This window comes from Schistocerca nitens, chromosome 3, assembly GCF_023898315.1.
Source record: "Schistocerca nitens isolate TAMUIC-IGC-003100 chromosome 3, iqSchNite1.1, whole genome shotgun sequence".
Taxonomy (NCBI): domain Eukaryota; kingdom Metazoa; phylum Arthropoda; class Insecta; order Orthoptera; family Acrididae; genus Schistocerca; species Schistocerca nitens.
This window is the reverse complement of record NC_064616.1, coordinates 294524074-294544082: the sequence shown is the minus strand read 5'-3', so window position 1 is coordinate 294544082 and position 20009 is coordinate 294524074. Positions and strand designations below refer to the sequence as shown.

The window sequence follows — 20009 nt, the reverse complement described above, 5'->3', positions numbered from 1 at the left end:
CCTTGTTGTAAGTGGTCGCTGCGAGGTATGACTGAAATGCATTATGCTCTGTCGGCAGCTGATTTTAAGTGACCAAACACTAAACTGCGGCAGACGACACGTTTTCCAGCCCTTCATTGAAACTCATGTCCTAGCCTAACCACAACTTTATACTTATATGGATATGGTGTCTGTTCCTTCGGACATGTCCGAAAGAACAGACACCATTCATGACCTGCAGCCGTCTAGAACGAAATCAGAATTATATTAATACCTTCAGCTGCTAACAGGTGAAAATGTGTGCCCCGACCGAGACTCGAACCCGGGATCTCCTGCTTACATGGCAGACACTCTATCCATCTGAGCCACCGAGTGCACAGAGGATAGCGCGACTGCAGAGACTATCTCGCGCACGCCTCCCGCGAGGCCCACATTCTCACCTTGTAGGTCCACACACTACATTCGTAGTGTCCCACCCCGACACACTCATTACTCGTGGAAGACATTCTTACCAAGTCCCGTAAGAGTTCGGGGAATATGTGTGCATCCGCACAGAAGCAGAAGTGGTGGTACACTACGAATGTAGTGTGTGGACATACAAGGTGAGAATGTGGGTCTCGCGGGAGGCGTGTGCGAGATAGTCCCTGCAGTCGAGCTATCTTCTGTGCCGTCGATGGCTCAGATGGATAGAGAGTCTGCCATGTAAGCAGGAGATCCCGGGTTCGAGTCCCGGTCGGGGCACACATTTTCACCTGTTAGCAGATGAAGGTATTAATATAATTCTAATTTCGTAACCACAACTTCGTGATGTTCACAGTGTATCCGAGACGATGCGGTCAACAGTTTGCGGCATAACTTAAATCGCAATCGCTTTATTGTCAGCGGCTAGAGCCAATCTCTGCGAGCCAACTCGAGGTAGAAAACTTTCAGTTTCAGCGCTAAAAGCAAACCGTAATTTCTCGCTAGCACTGGTTACCTGAAACTATATTCACACTGGCTACAGGCGTTGTTGCGTTACCAACCTATAAGCAGTCCTGGTTGGAACTTGGCTGTAGACTATAGGCGACAAAGGCAGATTCCGAACGGAAACAGAGTGACTGAAAGAAAAATAAGAGCAAATAATGTCAATACGATGACAATGACGCGGCAAGGTATTAGAAATAAAAGAACACGTTCAAACCCATTAGCTGAAAAAATAGTGATTGACGTCTTTTCACTAGATTTAGAAATACGAATTCGGTGCCTTAGACGAGTTCGAACCTACGACCCTCTACACGGTGGATTATTACGCAAACCATTGTGCTACGCCACTATATTGCGAAAGGTTGTTATATTTACGTCTGGTGCTCCAGTCCCGACGATCAACTGCAACCTTCTACAATTCGGCGTCACGCAATGTCGTTGCGAAGCTTTACAATGCAAGCCAATCTTTGTGACATAACTAAGTGTGGCGAGGTATCGCGTCTTGTGCGTAAGAATGCAGTAGTGTTTGGTTAATGCTATGAATGAAACGTATGTACTTGTTGGGGCGCCCGCGCGCTTCTCTCTCTCTCTCTCTCTCTCTCTCTCTCTCTCTCTCTCTCTCTCTCTGTGTGTGTGTGTGTGTGTGTGTGTGTGTGTGTGTGTGTGTGTGTGTGTGTGTGTGTGTGAGAGAGAGAGAGAGAGAGAGAGACGAAATAAATGGGCCAGACACATCAAGAAAAAGCCGGACAAGCAGCTGGAATTGAACTGACCAACTGTCGTGGAACTTTGGCTATGGTGAACGGTTCGGGCGTGACGGTGAGTGTTCTAATTGAAGGAAACCAGCTCCAATGCGTAGGACTGTCAAGTAATTTTAATCAGACCATAAGTATTCATTACAAATAACAGTAATAACCCCACAGCGCCGCAGGGTGCTAAAACGGCGGGGAAGACAACATACAGAAAGGAACCTGTATCAACAGCGTCGGGTACTCTTCACCACCGAGTGCAGGATTTATCTGCACCTGATTATCGACGAAGAAGAGCAATGATGCGGCCAGAATGCCTTGGAATCTTAGATCAGCGTTTCTCAGAGTTCGCTAAAGCACGCTGGCGGAAGCCGGTAACGTTTCTTAAACGAGTCCACTGCAGATACCTTCCCATATCTTAAAGAATACGTCGATACAAACGTTGGTTTGCACACCACTGATTTACCACGAAGTCCTCCCTCCAATCCGAAAAACGGCTCATTCAGACCCACAACGACTCGCCGTAAATGCGAACCACTGAACCTTATTTGTTCAGAGATACAAGGCACTGCCAGAAATGAATGGCACGTTACCTGACAAATTAGTCTTCCAATCTTTGTTCTAGGGGCCATCAGTCTTCTGCTGCTTATGTTCTTCAACTTAGTTTCTTAGCTGATTCTACTGAGAACCTCATTCCCTATCAGTATACTTAATTTTCCACAACTCTCCATAACATCACATATCAAACTCATCGATTGCCGTCTGTCTCTGTATCGCTTCCATACAATCCTGTGCTCCAGAAGTACATTAAGAAATTTCTTCCTCAAATTAAGACCTATGTTTGATTATCGTCGTCTCCTTTCAGCGAGGAATGCCCTCTCTGCTTGTGATAGTCTACTTCTAATACCCTCATTATTTCGTCCGTCTTGAATTGTTTTGCTTCGAAGGTAGCAGAATTCCTTCACTTCTACTACGTGATGTCCGGGTTTTTATGATAGGTTAACTGATAATCTCATTTCTCTTGCTCCTCGGAAACTTCGTTTTTCTTTGGTTCACTCTCGGTCGGTATTCTGTGTTGAGCAAAATGTCGATTCCACTTACCAAGCCTTGCAATTATTCTTCACTTTCGCCTGCCGGCTAACCAACTTTGGACCTGAACTGGTCTGTCACCTATACAACCACGAAGCCATTCCGCATCCTTTTGGCAAGCAATCTAATGTTTCATACCTAAATAAATTGCTGACTTTGGAGGCCTTTAACTCGTGGAAACAAAAGCTAAAGTAACAGAGCTTGCATCTCAACTCGTATGTGATAACTGGGACCCTGTCCTCTAGACATTTTGCTGAATCAGTTTTGTGGCCATTGAAGTAACGGCAGAAGGCGATAAGATAGTGCCACGCGAGTTATCTTCAAAGCTCCTGATATTTACATCTCACTGTTTGCAGCCTATGTTCAAAGTTTCATTGCGTTAACAGAGGTATCTAGTGCCACACTGACCATTGTTTCCACATTTCTTTGTGGTGTTTGAGATTTTATGAAGACTTAAGTTTTCTGGACTTACTGAAACAAGAATTGCTTCCTATTTTCGCATGCTGTGAATGGGCTCTGCGTAGTCGCTGCCGATAGTACACAGGTCCTATCACCCTCATAATGAAAATGGTGATCTGAATGTGAGACTGATGATAATTTTTGAACACAAGGGAAACAAAGGTCCTGAATTACACTTTCCGGAAAAAGTTGTGAAATACGTACGGCTAAACTATAGTGATCCTGACAGTAACTATGTATGAACGTAAAAAGATTTTCCTATGTTCCTGCAGTTTACCTAACAAGTCACGACTTATCTAGATTTTGGTACACAGGCGTAGATTTCATTTGGTGTACATTACAAGATTAAATTTTAGAGTACGACTGCCTAATCTGACCGCACGAACGCAGCTTTTAAGCGAAACGCGATAAGAACTCAAATTCTTCCTCTGAGGACCAAAGGTAACGGCTGCTGTAACAGTTCTACAGTTAACTGTGTTATCGTTACTTTACCAAGTTTACGAACTCTGTCACCATTTCTTTTATGCATTTCGTGGCGTCTGCGCACCCGATACTGGAGTGCACTGCATCAACAGGACGTTCACGGTTGCTTTTCACTACGTTTCAAAAGTGTTTCTGGAATTTCAAGCACGAAAGAATAATATTCTCTATTATATTATATCTGCAATGTCTGCGAATTCTACTCCTCTGAGTATTCGACTTCTCAGAAGTGACGTAACCCACCTCGAACTGTAAATCAGATTAAAAATGATTTTAAAATACGAAGATGTGTGTGTTCTACGACCCACCAAGGTCATTTATCTGTGAAACTCTAAACGAAAATTTGAAAATTAACGAATCTAGACTACAGAACAATTAATTGAAAAACAGTATCACGTAAAAAAAAATAAAATTACGACCAGCAGGTCAAAGAGCTATATAAATGAAGTATTATTTGACAAAAACAAACTTGTACTTGAAACAACGTGTGTAATTACATGGAGCACTTTTAGAGCCATATTTCCCAAAACAAAAGTTGCTGCGTTGTACGTTCTTCCCTCGTTCGTCGCCGAAGTGCATGCGTGTAGTTTCAGGGAAGTGATTAAAACGAGTGGAATGGAAGCAGATCGCGTCGAAGATACGGATGTGAGCCCTGTGGCCTTTAGTATGGTCCTGCTACAGCTCGGAAGCAACGAAAATAATGCAACATGCCCACACGTTGCCCTTAAGCGTGAATACCATTCAGTGTCACTGTGACAAGAAACAAGAGTTTTGAGGGTTCAATACGTCATTGCAAATGTAGCATATACACACACATAAAAAAAAACCTTTGCATCACACCGGTTCCCAGAACTCTGGAAGATGGACGTTGACTGTGGATATTGTATCACACAGACAGTCCTTTTGACTGTTCAGAGATATAAACAAACATGCATGAGCAGCGCCTATTAGACGGAGGGGGTCCGACAGCCGATCACTTCCAGTCATTCCACCAGGAACGAGGTACACGGCTCGTGTTGTCTGTAGTTCGACCATGCCTGGACGGTCAATATCGCGGTTCCATAGCGTCCGCATTGTTACTTTGTGCCAGGAGGGGCTCTCAACAAGGGAAGTGTCCAGGCGTCTCGGAGTGAACCAAATTGACGTTGTTCGGACATGAAGGAGATACAGAAAGACAAGAACTGTCAATGAGATGTCTCGCTCAGGCCGCCCAAGCGCTACTACTGCAGTGGATGACCGCTACCCATGGATTATGCCTCGGAGGAACCCTGACAGCAAAGCCACCATGTTGAATAATGCTTTTCGTGCAGCCACAGGACGTCGTGTTACAACTCACTGTGCGCAATAGGCTGCATGATGCGCAACTTCACTCCCGACGTCCATGCCGAAGTCCATCTTTGCAACCACAACACCATGCAGCGTGATACAGATGGGTCCAATAACATGCCGAATGGACCGCTGAGGATTGGCATCACGTTCTCTTCACCGATGAGTGTCACATATGCCTTCAACCAGACAGTCGTCGGAGACCAAAAGTGCAACCATATCGGCAGCATATTGGTGAGGCATTCATCTTCATGGACGACAATTCGCGCCCCCATTGTCCACATCTTGTGAATGACTTCCTTCAGGATAACGACATCATAAAAATGGTTCAAATGGCTCTGAGCACTATGGGACTCAACTGCTGTGGTCATAAGTCCCCTAGAACTTAGAACTACTTAAAACTAACTAACCTAAGGACAGCACACAACACCCAGCCATCACGAGGCAGAGAAAATCCCTGACCCCGCCGGGAATCGAACCCGGGAACCCGGGCGTGGGAAGCGAGAACGCTACCGCACGACCACGAGATGCGGGCGATAACGACATCGCTGGCTAGAGTAGCCAGCATATTCTCCAGACATGAACACTATCGAACATGCCTGGGATAGATTGAAAAGGGCTGTTTATGGACGACGTGACCCACCAACCACTCTTAGGGATCTACGCCGAATCGCCATTGAGGAGTGGGACAATCTGGACCGACAGTGTCTTGATGAATTTGTGGATAGTATGCCACGACGAATACAGGCATGCATCAGTGCAAGAGGACATGCTACTGGGTATTAGAGGTACCGGTGTGTACAACGATCTGGACCACCACCTCTGAAGGTCTCGCTGTATGGTGGTAGAATATGCAATGTGTGGTTTTCATGAGCAATACAAAGGGCGGAAAGGTGTTTACGTTGATCTCTATTCCAATTTTCTGTACAGGTTCCGGAGCTCTCGGAACCGAGGTGATGCAAAACTTTTTTTGGTGTGTGTACAAGTTTACATCTGTTCCTAAGCGTTAACTTAACAGTCATAAGGTGATATTGTGATGTATAGCTTTGGGAAGATGTTGAGGGTAGGGATCGGAGTTATCACTTCCCGGTGCTGGCACTAGGTTGTTTCTTGGCTACCGTGCGACTCTTTCAGCCTGTGTCGCTGGTGGCAAGGAGTTTTCGTTACAGATTTACATTTGTGGATATTTATGATTGATAATCTCCTTATGAAAGAATATTGTTGTTTGAACCTTTCCATTAAATGAGCCCCGAGCCTGTGAATTTAATTACTTTAAGCAGCTGCTTGTTATATAGCTTTTTTATGCCAACACGCGCTTTGAGCCTTCAGACAGAATACAAAAGAGGTGTCCACTTTCATCACTGTGACCATTTAATAACTAAATCGGGTTATGTTACTATACCGCAGCACGTTCCTAGTCTATAACTCTGATACACGAGCAGGCGCAGACGTGGCGTATTCATTGTAACCAAGATGGCGGATTTGCTTGCAGTGGTTGTGTTCTGGGCCAAAATAACTAAAACGGACATCCGTTTTCACTCTGCAGTGGAGTGTGCGCTGATATGAACCTTCTTGGCAGATTAAAACTGTGTGTCGGACCCATAATCGATCTCGGGACCTTTGCCTTTCGCGGGCAAGTGCTCTGCCGTCTGAGCTACCCAAGCACGACTCAAGCCCCGTCCTCACAGCTTTACTTCTGCCAGTACCTCGTCTCCTAACTTCTCGCAGGAGAGCTTCAGAGAAGTTTCGAAGGTAGGAGACGAGGTACTGGCATAAGGAAAGTTGTGAGGACGGGGCATGAGTCGTGCTTGGGTAGATCATGCCGGCACGGTAGCTCAGAGTGTTCTGTCAGAGGATAAGCTGCCTCTGTATATATAAAAAAAATAAAAATAAAAAATAACTGAGTTAATGGACCAACGATGCATTTTAACAAGCGTCATGTGACTTCCGCCCCGAACAAATATAACGAACATAAACGAACAAAATGAGACAAACGAAAAAGGACGGTAGAGCACTTGCACGCGAAAGGCAAAGGTCCCGTGTTCGAGTCTCGGTCCGGCACACAGTTTTAATCTGCCACGAAGTTTCATCCGTTGTGGTGCCTGACTCAAAGCACCAATTTAGGAACGACAGAGTATTAACGAACAAGTAAAATTAAGCTACGATGCTATTTAAAAATTTAATACACCATAAACATTATCGATATACTACCCTACTAAAACCACCTTCCTTTTTCCTAACAGGGTGACTGTACAGGTCCACAATGTATAGTCTAAAAGTAAGAACCTCCCATCCCACAGAAATACCAGGCAGAAAGGGAACCTATGTAAAATTGAGTTGCTATTTAAGAACGAATGCTTCGTGTGCTTTTTTACGGAAGATAAATTTGCCTAAGTTGAAACGCCTCGTGTTTAATGTTACAATTTAGTTTTATCTTAACTTTATGTAAAAATAAGGTTGTACTGAATCCGGTCGTTCGTTTAATCGTGGCAGTGCTTTACTTCGCAACGTCCTCTTAGAGGTGGTATGTCGTTGCCTTTCTTCGACCTTTAAGGGGAGGTTTACTCTCTTTTGGTTCAAAAAATCATTTTTTTAATTACATTTTAGGACCTATAAAAGTGTTTAGAATCCACCCCTGAAACGGTTTTTCCGAATACGGAACGGAAATGTTTGTTATTCGCGGTTGAACAAAAAAATGCATCTGCCTGAAATCGGCCTTTTTCACGCACCAGTTTTTTTCTTTCGGAGGACGAGTTATTGTACCGGTGCTTGGGAGGAAACACACAAAATTCAAATGAAAGTTTGAACGTGTGTGTTTGGAAGTTAGCCCCCAACAATTTGCATTCTGGTGCGAAGAATGTGGAGATTGCGACTTTCCTGGAAGTGAGCAGCTTCAACGAAAGGTATTCATGATTTCTGAAGACCATAACAGCGATGGACGTCACTCTGGGACTCTATTCGACGCAGTTCGCCAAGTATTCGGACGACAACCGGATTCAAGAGGCCGAAAACCGCTTGTCACAGGCCGTACTAGCGGCTCTGGAGCAGCGCAAGATGGCCCAGATCGAGCAGAACGCTCTCTATGAGGAAGAGGAAGGACTATTTTATGGACCCGGAATAGCAGATTGGACGTAAGTTGCATAATATTGCATTTATATGTATACGAAACTTCAAACGCGTTTTTCTTGAAATGACGTTTTTTTTCATCGCGCGGTATGGTAACTTCAAATCTACTGAACCGATTGGCATGATTCTTTGTTTCCGACAAAGCTAACTAAATTGTCTAGGAGTTGTACCACTTTTATTGCGATCCATCAACTACAAATATTTTTACTTGGCCGACGAAGTCGAAAAATCGATAAAAATCCTATTTTTTCTTCAAATGGCAGCCATTTTGTTTCTTATGGTCCAAATAACTTAGGCGAAGTACAACTCCTACAGAATCTTATATACTTCGCTAACGTCAACCCAATTTTGATTTCAGACGAGCCGGCTGACCTGTGACATATCGCGCGTGGTACGTCGAAATTTAGTTTCGTTCCGACGGCACTTCCGCCTTTGCTCTTCGACATTTCCGGTCGAAAAAATTCCAGTTTGTAGAGGAAATATCAATAAACATTTTGACTAAAAATGACATTGACATCTATAACACATACCGAGAAAAAATTCTAAAAGAACATGCTTTTTCGGGCCAAAGATAGTAAACCTCCCCTTAAACTATCTGACCAAAGAAGTTACTGGGTATTTTTCAGATACACGAGACATTACAGAGAACTGAACAACGAGCCCTGTTAACACGCAAAATTTCTGGGTATGGTACCGCGTCCTATTGTAAATAACTATCACTGATAAAATCAACGTTTCGGCCACGGTTACAGTGGCTTCTTCTGAGTTAGACTCACGAGGTGGTCACTGTAACCATGGCCAAAACGTTGGACTCATCGATGATAGTTATCTACAATATGATACAGTACCACACTCAAACTTCATGTTATCTGACCGGCCGCGGGAGCCTACGCAACTAAACCGAGCCCTGTAGATTGCAGTCGGGCACTTACCAACTTAGCCATCAAGCCCACCACTGTTAAGTGGAAGGTAGCATTATAAAGTACCAACTGAACTGATTCGACAGAGTCGGTGTGCTTATATTCAGGTAACATGTACAAACATCCAAGAGTAATGGTGATTAACTAGTAAGCGCGAAGAAAAATTCGCACACTGAGACGACAGCGCGGTCCTTTGCACACTAATACAAAAATATAACTAAATTCCATCTCCGTTATATTTTAGGTATAAAATGAAAGTCGACGAACAACAATCCGGCAACACCGATTACATTTCCCACTAGTATTAGTATTATCATTCAAAAAGATAAAACAACGCTACCTGTGGGTAGACATTACTCGAGGTGGAGATTTGGCTTCTGGAAGACGGTGCATTATTTGATAATTTTAATCTGTGCTGTATGGTGCACGGCTTCTTAATCGTTATACAGGGTCTGTCAGGAGGAAAGGTACATGCTTTGGGGGGTGACAGTATTAGTGGTTCTGAAATATAAACGCCATATGGACATATGCCCTATTCCGAATGGTTTCCGAGATAGAACACATTTAATGTACACTTATTTTCAGTATTATTCAAACGCCGTCGTCGTACACAATGTACCACAGTTGTGTAGAGGATGCTGAGACAAACAGTTTGATACAGGACACTTGTCTATTAAATCGGGAAACTACCTCAAATTGGCGTACAAAAACTACCTACACTACAACGCATGCGCGTCACACGACATTTTCAATATCTCGCGCTCTCTTCGTGCAAAATATTAATAGTAGAGAAAAAATGAATAGGATCTTTTTTGTAGAAAATTTAATGTAGTGTAATGTTGTAATGCGACACGTTTTTACTATGTACGGGCTTAGAGTTGTTAAAGAAGAACGTACAGAAGTCATACTAAATGACTTCCATCTCAGAAACCATTCGCAATATGGCATATGTCCATATGAAGTTCTTTTTTATTCAGAAGTGCCGGCCGTTGTGACCAGGCGGTTCTAGGCGCTTCAGTCTGGAACCGCGCGCCTGCTACAGTCGCAGGTTCGAATCCTGCCTCGGTCATGGATGTGTGTGATGTCGTTAGGTTAGTTATGCTTAAGTAGTTCTAAGTCAAGGGGACTGAGGACCTCTAGATGTTACGTCCCATAGTGCTTGGAGCCATTTGAACCAGTCCAGAATGCGAGTCCAGTGTGCTAACCACTGCGCTATCCCGCTCGGTAGTATCTGTTACTCATGAGTGGGCTTCAAAACATGTAAAAGGAAGGAAAAACACCGTAAGTAAATTGTACATCAAATTTATGAAGAAAACCTGCTTTTAATCTATAAACAGACAAATTTAGAAACATTGTGTATACTATATTTCAGTAAGACCGCAGGAGATGCTTTGTAAATAAAAACGAAACGCATCTGGTGGTTTAAGACGGAAAAAACCATACCTGAAAAAACACCATGTCTGCCTCTATCCTATTTCTTATCCTACAAAACATATTTCATGGCCGGCCGGTGTGGCCGTGCGGTTCTACGCGCTTCAGTCCGGAACCGCGTGACCGCTACGGTCGCAGGTTCGAATCCTGCCTCGGGCATGGATGTGTGTGATGTCCTTAGGTTAGTTAGGTTTAAGTAGTTCTAAGTTCAAGGAGACTGATGACCTCAGATGTTAAGTCCCATAGTGTTCAGGATCATTTGAACCATATTTCATGGATCTGTTATGCAGGTCCTACTCAACCATGCGCATCACGTAACATCACATTAGGTTAGTTGGTTCACATATTTTCATGTAACACATTCGATCCCAGATTACACAGTATTGAATGAAGACACTTGTCGCACATGTCATGATAGCATAACCGAGTTGCCATCCTTTGACGACCAGTTTCTACCGAAAATCTGACCAGAATTAAATTTTGCTACAGATGTTTGTGCCCAAGATAGGAGAAAAGGCAGCATCGGACGTAAAGTTTTAATCTGGTTATTTCAGATGGATGTCAGCTACTAAGTCGCTATCTTCAGCGCAATTATGTTCAAGTTTAAGTGTTTGTTATCTGCAAATGTCAGTGTGGTACCAAGTGCGATTTTAATTACGATGAGTCATCAAGACTTCGATATAATTGCCCTCTAGATAGCTACACAGTAGCTGAAATCTGCAATAAACTGATTAAAAATTTATAACCGATGCTGCCCTTTCTCCCAACTTGAATCTCACTAATACGGTCGTGGACCACGCAATTCCTGATGGAAACAAACCTGAAAAATGTCTGTATATTGCAAAAATTGATTGAACCACACTTTCAATGAGTAATTTTTTCGCTCTGTATACAAGCGTGTACGTTGAAATCTCCAGAAGGAGTATATTCTTCGTTTTGTAGTTTCCGTCGTTTCTTTGTTGCGGGATTAGTTATTGGCATCTTCTTGATGTATATACTCCGTCTCTGCGTCTAAATAGCCGTTTGGGGTAGACGCGTTCCACTTTTATTTTAGAAAACTCTTCGATTACTATTTTTTATACATCTTTCCTCACGCGCGTATTGCGATGAAACATTGTTTAGCTGTCGCATACTGTCCAGGATGTCATATTATTCACAGTTGCGTACACATTTCGCATATACTTCGGATTTTTCTGTAAGTTTTTGTGGTTGACTTTAAGAACGTGATGTTCATGTAGTGAATCTGCACTCGGATATCAAAGTATTTGTCCACAAAGTTCATCATCTGGACTGCGACACACAAACAGAAAAAAGTTTTCTGTAGTAGTCACTCGTTTATTGTACCATGCATTTCGATGATTCACACAGTCTTCAGCTGTAGAATTACGTAGTGCAAAACAGGCTTTTGCAGTTGGCCTGCAGCAGTGTAAAGGCGTCTGTGCTCTACACTAAGACTAACCACGTCGTTCTACACCTGCAGTTGATGTGTAGCGAAGCATCGAAACACGCTGTGGTATTGTAAGTTGTTAACGCTCAAAACTTGTTTACATCATGAAGATACTAATAAATGAATTTTCTTGTCTGCGTACTCTTTCGATCATTTCCACTGATTTTGTCGTGCTGAAACACCCGAGAAGCTTTCTACGTGGGGTAGTGCGAGTGAAATGTCATAGAATGTGAGACCTTTATATTAAAAAACCTAGAAGATGATGCATATGACCATCTGAGAAATGAGAAAGCAGTTGGCAGCGGCTGCAGTATATCCCGTGTAACGTGAGTCAGGCGCCGGAAGGAAGCCACGTAACAGCTGGCCGCGATTACTCAGCAAGGCGCAACCGCTGGCTCTGTAGTCAGCTCTGCCAGCTCACCTTGCGCACACAGAAACACGTCCTAGATGCAGATTAATACTGAATCTGGTACTAAAATGGGCCCTATTGGAGAAGTTTGCTCGCCTGATGGAACGTTTACCTAGGTGTGTATCGGTGTTAAAAGGCACCTAAATACTGTGACGTGTGTGTGTGTGTGTGTGTGTGTGTGTGAGAGAGAGAGAGAGAGAGAGAGAGAGAGAGAGAGAGAGAGAGAGAGAGAGATGCTCCTGTGACACCATCTGATGAGCCTGCTCGAAAATAAATTAATGGGACAAAATACTGATAAGACTCAGTCGAGAAATGTGTAACTTTACTGATAGATTGTCGGCAAGTTAACTATATCGTAGCAAGTCTCTTGATACTGGAAAATCAGTTCTACTCGTGTTCACATGACGGAAAAACTTTTACAGGGACAGTTAATACATTGAAAACACTGATTCGGTCAACATCATTCCAACAACATTTGAGAAATATTTAATCATCGCCTTTTACTGTCGATTCGTCACACTCCTCATTAAAACTGCACCATGGGTGTTATCCCAATGAAAAATCTATGTTCACCTAGCGGGTGTGGTGGGCTACTGATGCATAGTAATGGAGGAGTGAATCGGAAAGCTGTAAATTTTCCATGGTGCTAAAGGGACACTGCGCTTTGATATCTTACTAGCTGCGGGGAAATCTGCACAAACCATTTAGCTTTAAGTTTGGCTTTATTCAACTTTTTATGCAAGTGATGTTCCCGGGCCAATGAGCTAAATACGCAGCCGACACTACTTTGGGAGCTGTTAAACTTCATGGCGTCACATCGATTCTGTTCAAGACGCCATCATGGTATTTTAGGTTCCGTCGGAGTTCTGCCACTGCAGGAATGGCGCTTTAATGGTGGACACGAATACTGAATATGAGGAATTTCTTCTGAGGCATTTACCTGTAGGATTTTATAACCAATTTCAAAATGAGAATTCTCAGCCCCCTAACGCAAATACTGGATGCTGGAAAACATTTCTTACGAAGACACAAGCTCACCATTTTGTATTACAGTATGTAGATGAAGTTAGCAATAGTCTGAAGTCCATCTCAAAAAAATGGTTCAAATCGCTCTGAGCACTATGGGACTTAACATCTGAGGTCATCAGTCTCCTAGAACTTAGAACTACTTAAACCTAACTAACCTAAGGACATCACACACATCCATGCCCGAGGCAGGATTCGAACCTGCGACCGTAGCAGCAGCGCGGTTCCGGACTGAAGCGCCTAGAACCTCTCGGCCACCGCGGCCGGCAAGTCCATCTCCAGCCACTGTATGATGTGTATATTAAAACTTATTGTGGTCTAAACATATTTCTTCATTCCATTTCCGGCCTGGTTCAGGAACATAATCCAATTTTCAAATCAGAAACAGTGTCTATTGGCGGTATTTACTTTAAAATTGACGCGTCTCCCTCCAGTGGGGCATCTCCAGAATTTCTGTACATTCTGAAGATCGCCACTACCGCGAAACGCGCAAATTTTAAAGTAAATACCTGCAACAGATGCGGTCTTTTTATTCGAACACACTGACCTAACATTCTGCAACAAGCAGAAGTGGGTTGTTCGCAAAGGTGAGAGGGACATGTAGTCAGAGTACAGGCCAATACATACGTATCACGTATCAAATTATCGGCAGACCGAAGGAACGACCTAATTCGTGGCAGTCCTGACCGACTGCACTATGCGACTACGGCGCCGTCCTGTTTTGTTTAAGTTCATTTAATTTATGTTTTACGAGATCCCGTTTGGTTTTACACAAAGAAAATTTGGGGCTTACCTTGGCTGTTTTAGAAGGAAAAAAGTGGAGAGGAAGCTGTGGACAAACAAGTGGCTAATGCAAAGACAGAAGTTCACCCACCCTCTGTTTAGGAGCTGGGAACTAATGAGTTCCGTAATTATCTAGGAATGGATGGAACCTGCATTTCGGAGCTGCTGACCATCAAACAATTCCTAAAGAAAAGGAACAGTCAGAGAGGCTTTCAGCTGCAAGGAGAGGCTGTTAGCTGCATTACGTTTTCTAGCCACTCGCAGAAGTTAAGAGGACCTCGAATTTAGTGCTGCTGTATCCCCGAAATTATCTAAAATTATTCCTGACACCTGCAATGTGATTTATAGTTGCCTGAGGAAATACATCGTGGTAAAGGAAAACAAAAGATGTCCCTGTAAATTTGAGAAATTTATTTCAAATGAGAAGACTACTACAAATCGTGACTGCGCACATCATTTAAGAAATACAACGGATATATAAGCAATGAAGCATTCAGCAACTGTTAGTACTGAAAAAATCGCACACTTTGTTTGTCATAGCAGAAGACTTGGATATAGGCTGGACTTCAACACTTACAACGATGAAGCAAGTCTGAATGACGTCCATTGACTATATTTCCGTTTTTAGGTTTTACTTCCGATAGGTATTGGATATAAAATCTCAGATTTAATTTGGTTGCATTTCGGTTTTTAGTTTTCATTTCTGGCAAGTATTGGAAATAAAACCTACAAACCTAAATACATACGGCAGACGGACTTTTGTTCATAAAATACACACCTTTTACTCTATGCGCTACACAAGCCATTACGGATTCGTTAAAAATGTACAAATGCTTCATTTCTTTCATTACTATTGCTACACTCCTCGCACGACGTGTCCCACGAACTCTCTAGTTTTAATTTCTTCAGAAACACGTCCGCCTCGCAGTCTGTAGAACAGCATTTAGTCCCGTGCGCTACAAAAGGCGAACTTTCGTCGGGCACTTGGAAAGACAAAAGACAACGCTACACATGGCAGAATTTGTTGGGTGAAGCGTAGGCGGTTGGGGGGGGGGGGGGCGGTGTTGCCTGTCGTGTGGTACTACCCGTCCAACATCCCGCTAAGAAAAATTCATCGGACGGTAAGCCAAAACGCCTCACACGTCCAATTTGTCGGTCGGTCGGTCGGTCGGTGCGTGTGTAGGGCCCTTAAAGCTTTTTAGTCGACAACCCAGGTATACTGAGAAGGCACAGTTGTCCACAAAAAGCAAGGGTTCCATATCGAGTCTCTCACCGTACTAGCAGGAAGATCCATTTCATATATATCTGTTCTTTCGGACATGTCCGTACGAAAGAACACACACCACATGCATAATTACGGCGAGGACGACCAATTGATCTCTTCAGTGCACATGCATATCAGGCTCGAACTTTTATGGGAACCGGTGAAATGCCGCGAGTAATGAGGATAATGGGCAAAGGGCACTACATGAGTGATGTGTGGGTAAGTTGAGAATTTGGGTCTGACGGGAGACGTGCTAGGGTAGTCCATGCATTTGTTATGGCCATTGTGTCCGGGTGGCGCAGTGATCAATGCATCTGCCAATTGAGGAAGAAACCCGCGTTCGAATCCCGGGCTAGCACAAATTTTCATCTTTCCCATTTAAATCAATGCGTACTGGCAGCGACTGCCCATGCCCTTGAATGAGCTCATTCGAACTGAATCCAGCACTTCTGACAGAGGTGCAGCACTTTCACACAGTGACATGAACAGAGCTGAACGACACCCAGAGCACTAGCTCTAACATACAGATTAGTCAGTATGAAAACAATTTCTACGATTCTGTTCTCACTATTTGGCGTGTTAGTATCTTCTTCGTATTCTTACAGAGATTTTGGTGCAAGTTCCGTAGTGACGTCGTTACATTTTTCGTAATTTATGTACGATGTATGTACCTTGTATGCACCAAAATACTCATCCATAACGAATTCAACGAACTTTCTGTATTCACTTTGCAGTTGTCGCTTTCATGGCAAAATGTAGATTAAATATGGACTGAACGTAGATATAGGGCTACGCTACAGATCAATCTGTGACGACAACCCTTATTTCGAATTCAGATTCATTGGTTTCACCAACTCATAACACAATTGTTACCTTGTGTTCCGCACGGATCAGTCTCTCGACACAACTGAGAGATAAGGGGTGACACTTAGGAGCCGAGTTTTTATACTTAATATATGATTTTTGACATGTGCGTAACACTTGCACATACGTGGAGCAGTTTAGGAACATTTCAATATGCGATCTTAACTAACTCCGGTTTCCCTGTCAGTTTCAAATTATGCGCGTCAATTACAGCTGCTTCACTTCACCAAGCAATAAAGAAAGAAGACAGCCGAAGACGCTTTTTTATTGGTGAAATATTCGAAAAAAATATACCTTCCAATACCAACGAAATGTCTTAATTGTACTTAACAGAGCTAACACTCGCCTGTTATGGTTATAGCGTCACGCATAAAGTCGCATCGCATACTGCTTTTACCCTTATACGCAAATAAAACATGGACGATAAGCGCTATAGAAAGAAGAAAATAGACTTCGAAGAGTGATACTAAAGGAGATCACTTAAGTTTAAATGGGTAGATCTGATAATAAGTGATGCTGAATCAAATCGGGGAGAAAAATTTATGGCACGAATTGACTACATAAGGAGGGTTCAGTAGATTTAAAATTCTCAGGCATGTAGGAAGAGAATTTGATAACGTTAACAAGTGTATGGGGTAAAAATTTTAGCGGAAGGCCCAAGGCTTGGTTATGGTAAGCACTTTCAAATAAATACTGTCTGTAGGAATTCTGGACATGTGAAAAGATTTGCGTAATTTAGGACTACAGCGTAGAGAGCGGTACCAAACTGTTATTATTTGGAAAAAAATACAACAACTTTCTTCGCTGGAAGCCTACAGTCAAAACGCTGAAAAAAATTCAAGGATCATCAGTTCAGTTTCACCATGAAATCATTTACATTCGACGATAGAATTAAAATACTGAGCGCTCTGCCGTGTTCCGTATCGGTAAGCTGCTTGCAGCGGTATTTAAATGGCTGGCGTCCTTTGAACTTGGCAGCGGAAGCTCGGCAGTCGCACATCAAACTACTTCGAGCATAACTGAAAAACCTCACCCAACGAATTGCTCTTTGTTTCAGAGTCCTTGGACAGAACTGCGTTTTCCATTACTTTTAGAATGATTTTCGAGGGAAGTTTAAAATCTGTATTGCCTTTATAACAACGCCAATTCCTCCTCTGTACAGCTTTTGGGTTGCAGAAGTTGTGACTTACCTTTTCTTTAAAGCACCGAGAAAATCCTGAGTACTGAAACAATAACATTAAATACGCCACCTGTTGGGATACACATGTAATAGTTGTCGATCTTACTGCACCTCGTGGGAATACTAATTTACGATTACAAAAATTCGGCTAAATTATGTTTTATTTGCATGTAGGATAGCATCAAAGCCTGCATGTTTTCTGGTGGGGCTCCGTGCTTCATTTGTGTCTACCTGACCCGCGTGTTATCCTTAGCCCTCCGAGTTTTACCGACGAAATAGCGATGCGAAATGTACAACAGTTGTGTTATTCCACAATGTAAATATTTTACAAAAATGCATATTTCAAAGTATCACAGGTTACATATTCTTGCATGCATAGTTAAAATAAACTTTTAGAGCATGCAGATTACAACTATTTACAAAACTCATTACCAATACCTTTATAAATTTATAGCAATATTTTCTTTTGCAGATGAGGGTGAATTACGCAACTGTGATATGTTTACTATGAAAATTACCCGTAACCAGGCACATCTTAAACGTCTGAGAGCCTTTATGTATACAAACTACGGACTGCCCATCAACTGGTCACTGCATCATGTAAAACGTAGTTAAGAATTTGGGATTGGCAGCAGACCATCTTTCTAAGGTAAAGCTGTGTATAACAGACTGGCTGGTTAGCACACACAGAGCGTCTGCCGCAGCCGGCAGCTACATAAATTCCCACGGCTGAGGTCCTCAGGTGGCCGACCCAAAGGACAAAGGTTGTGTTAGTGACAAAAAGCGCCCGGTAGGACAGGATGCGGCCGCCACCGCTCTGACGTTTCGTATGGGGCGTCATGCCGCTTCCTTTGTCTTCCCTGCAGCTGGCAACGGAGCCAGACAGCCACCCTGCCAGCAGCCCTGTTGCCGCTTCTCCGCTTAACAGGTGTAACACACGACAACTGTCAAAGGAACCCAAAGGGCCGGCCGTCTTACTCTACATTCCCCGTATTCCACTTTGAAGATGCCAATGCCAAATTCACGCGGAGTGTCCGAGATAATATTTCGGGTAACGCGCAGGGCCACGAAAACCAAAGGCTCTTAAAAATAACAAAAAGAAAAAAATCTTACCTTTCCGAGGAATTTGCCCTTTAGATAAGTCGTACGAGTGGTGGGATCGACAATATACTCCGCGACGGGCGCCTCTGCATCATTGTTGCGGCCGCTGTAGCTGTGCGGGTCTTTGATGCCAGCGATGCCGGAGTCCAGCGAGTCGTTGTTGTTATATGCTTCTGGTTCGGCCTCACATGCCAATAGCAAGGCACTGTTGAGGCCTTTGAACGCGTTGTCGTGCTTCTCGATCGCGAGGCTCATGGTGCGCGCTTTCGGTGGAGTCGTCGTTACGAATGAGTAGCAGCTAAGTCGGGACGAGGCGCATGCCGGTCGCTCGGCTGTGACCGGCGCAGACGCCGCCTGAACTTGAACTGACGTTTCTTGAAGCTGCTGCCGGGCCCACCAGAGGCGCTGCGGCGCGCCGCCCGTGACGTCACGGGCGGTGTCTGTGCACTGCCCTAGCGAAGCCGCGGCGCGCCGGCAGGCCCGTTCTTGCTATTAATAGTACGAGCCGACCACGCGCAGTCATCACGAACGCTATGACGACTGCACGCAGGTGCTCCTACCGTTGTCCCGTTCTAAGGTCGCGGCAAATGCTGCGACTATCAGTTTTCTCACCAATTCCTGTAACCTGTTGCTTCGCCTGTCGGAGGACATGGCCTGCTTTTCCGCGGCGGTATCTTCTGAGTAGCAGATAGAGTATGTATCAATGGTATCCATGGGTCGAATATTTGAAACCTGCGAATACCTATGGCCGAGCGGTTCTAGGCGCTTCAATCTGGAACCGCGCTACCGCTACGGTCGCAGGTTCGAATCCTGCCTCGAGCATGGATGTGTGTGATGTCCTTAGGTTAGTTAGGTTTAAGTAGTTCTAAGTTCTAGAGGACTGATGACCTCAGAAGTTAAGTCCCATAGTGCTTAGAGCCATTTGAACCATTTGCGAATACATATTTCAAATATTACAGATTTCTTCTTCTTTTTTCGTTTTATTTATTTTTCTTCTACATCATTAGATACCCTTCGAGGAGGCAGACTTGAGCGAATATACCATGAAAAACCTTTTTTGACAGAGATCTGCCTTTGCAAAATTATTTAGTTACTTTTATCATCGCTGATTTTAGTTAAATGCCGTTATGCCGCTGTATAAGCAATGTTTCAGTGCGTAACGTTTCGTTCCCTAATGCTGGAGACATCCTTAGAGGTTGTAAGGATTTCGTTAGTTCTCTTATTTGATTAATTACTTTTTCTTTTCTTTTTATACCCCATGCAACACAATTACACCATCATCAGTGGCTGCCCTGACTGATGACACAACTGTTGTCATATCCAAAGAAGAGCAGCGCATTTCGTTATAGGCTCATTTAGTGAACTTCAGAGTGTCACGGAGATGCTCAGTCAACTCCAGTGCCATAGCTGCAAGAG

General features: G+C 43.6%; 1 protein-coding gene across 1 annotated transcript in view; it reads right to left on the bottom strand.

Annotated features, from left to right (window-relative positions):
* The window catches only part of LOC126248272 (serine/threonine-protein kinase PLK1-like), a 300476-nt gene extending 281508 nt beyond the window's left edge, over window positions 1–18968 (bottom strand). The window contains exon 1 of the mRNA XM_049949120.1: window positions 18606–18968. Within this exon, the coding sequence (XP_049805077.1) occupies window positions 18606–18848 (243 nt within the window). The 5' untranslated portion in view covers window positions 18849–18968. The remainder of the gene's footprint in view (window positions 1–18605) is intronic.
* Window positions 18969–20009: the final 1041 nt, after the last annotated feature.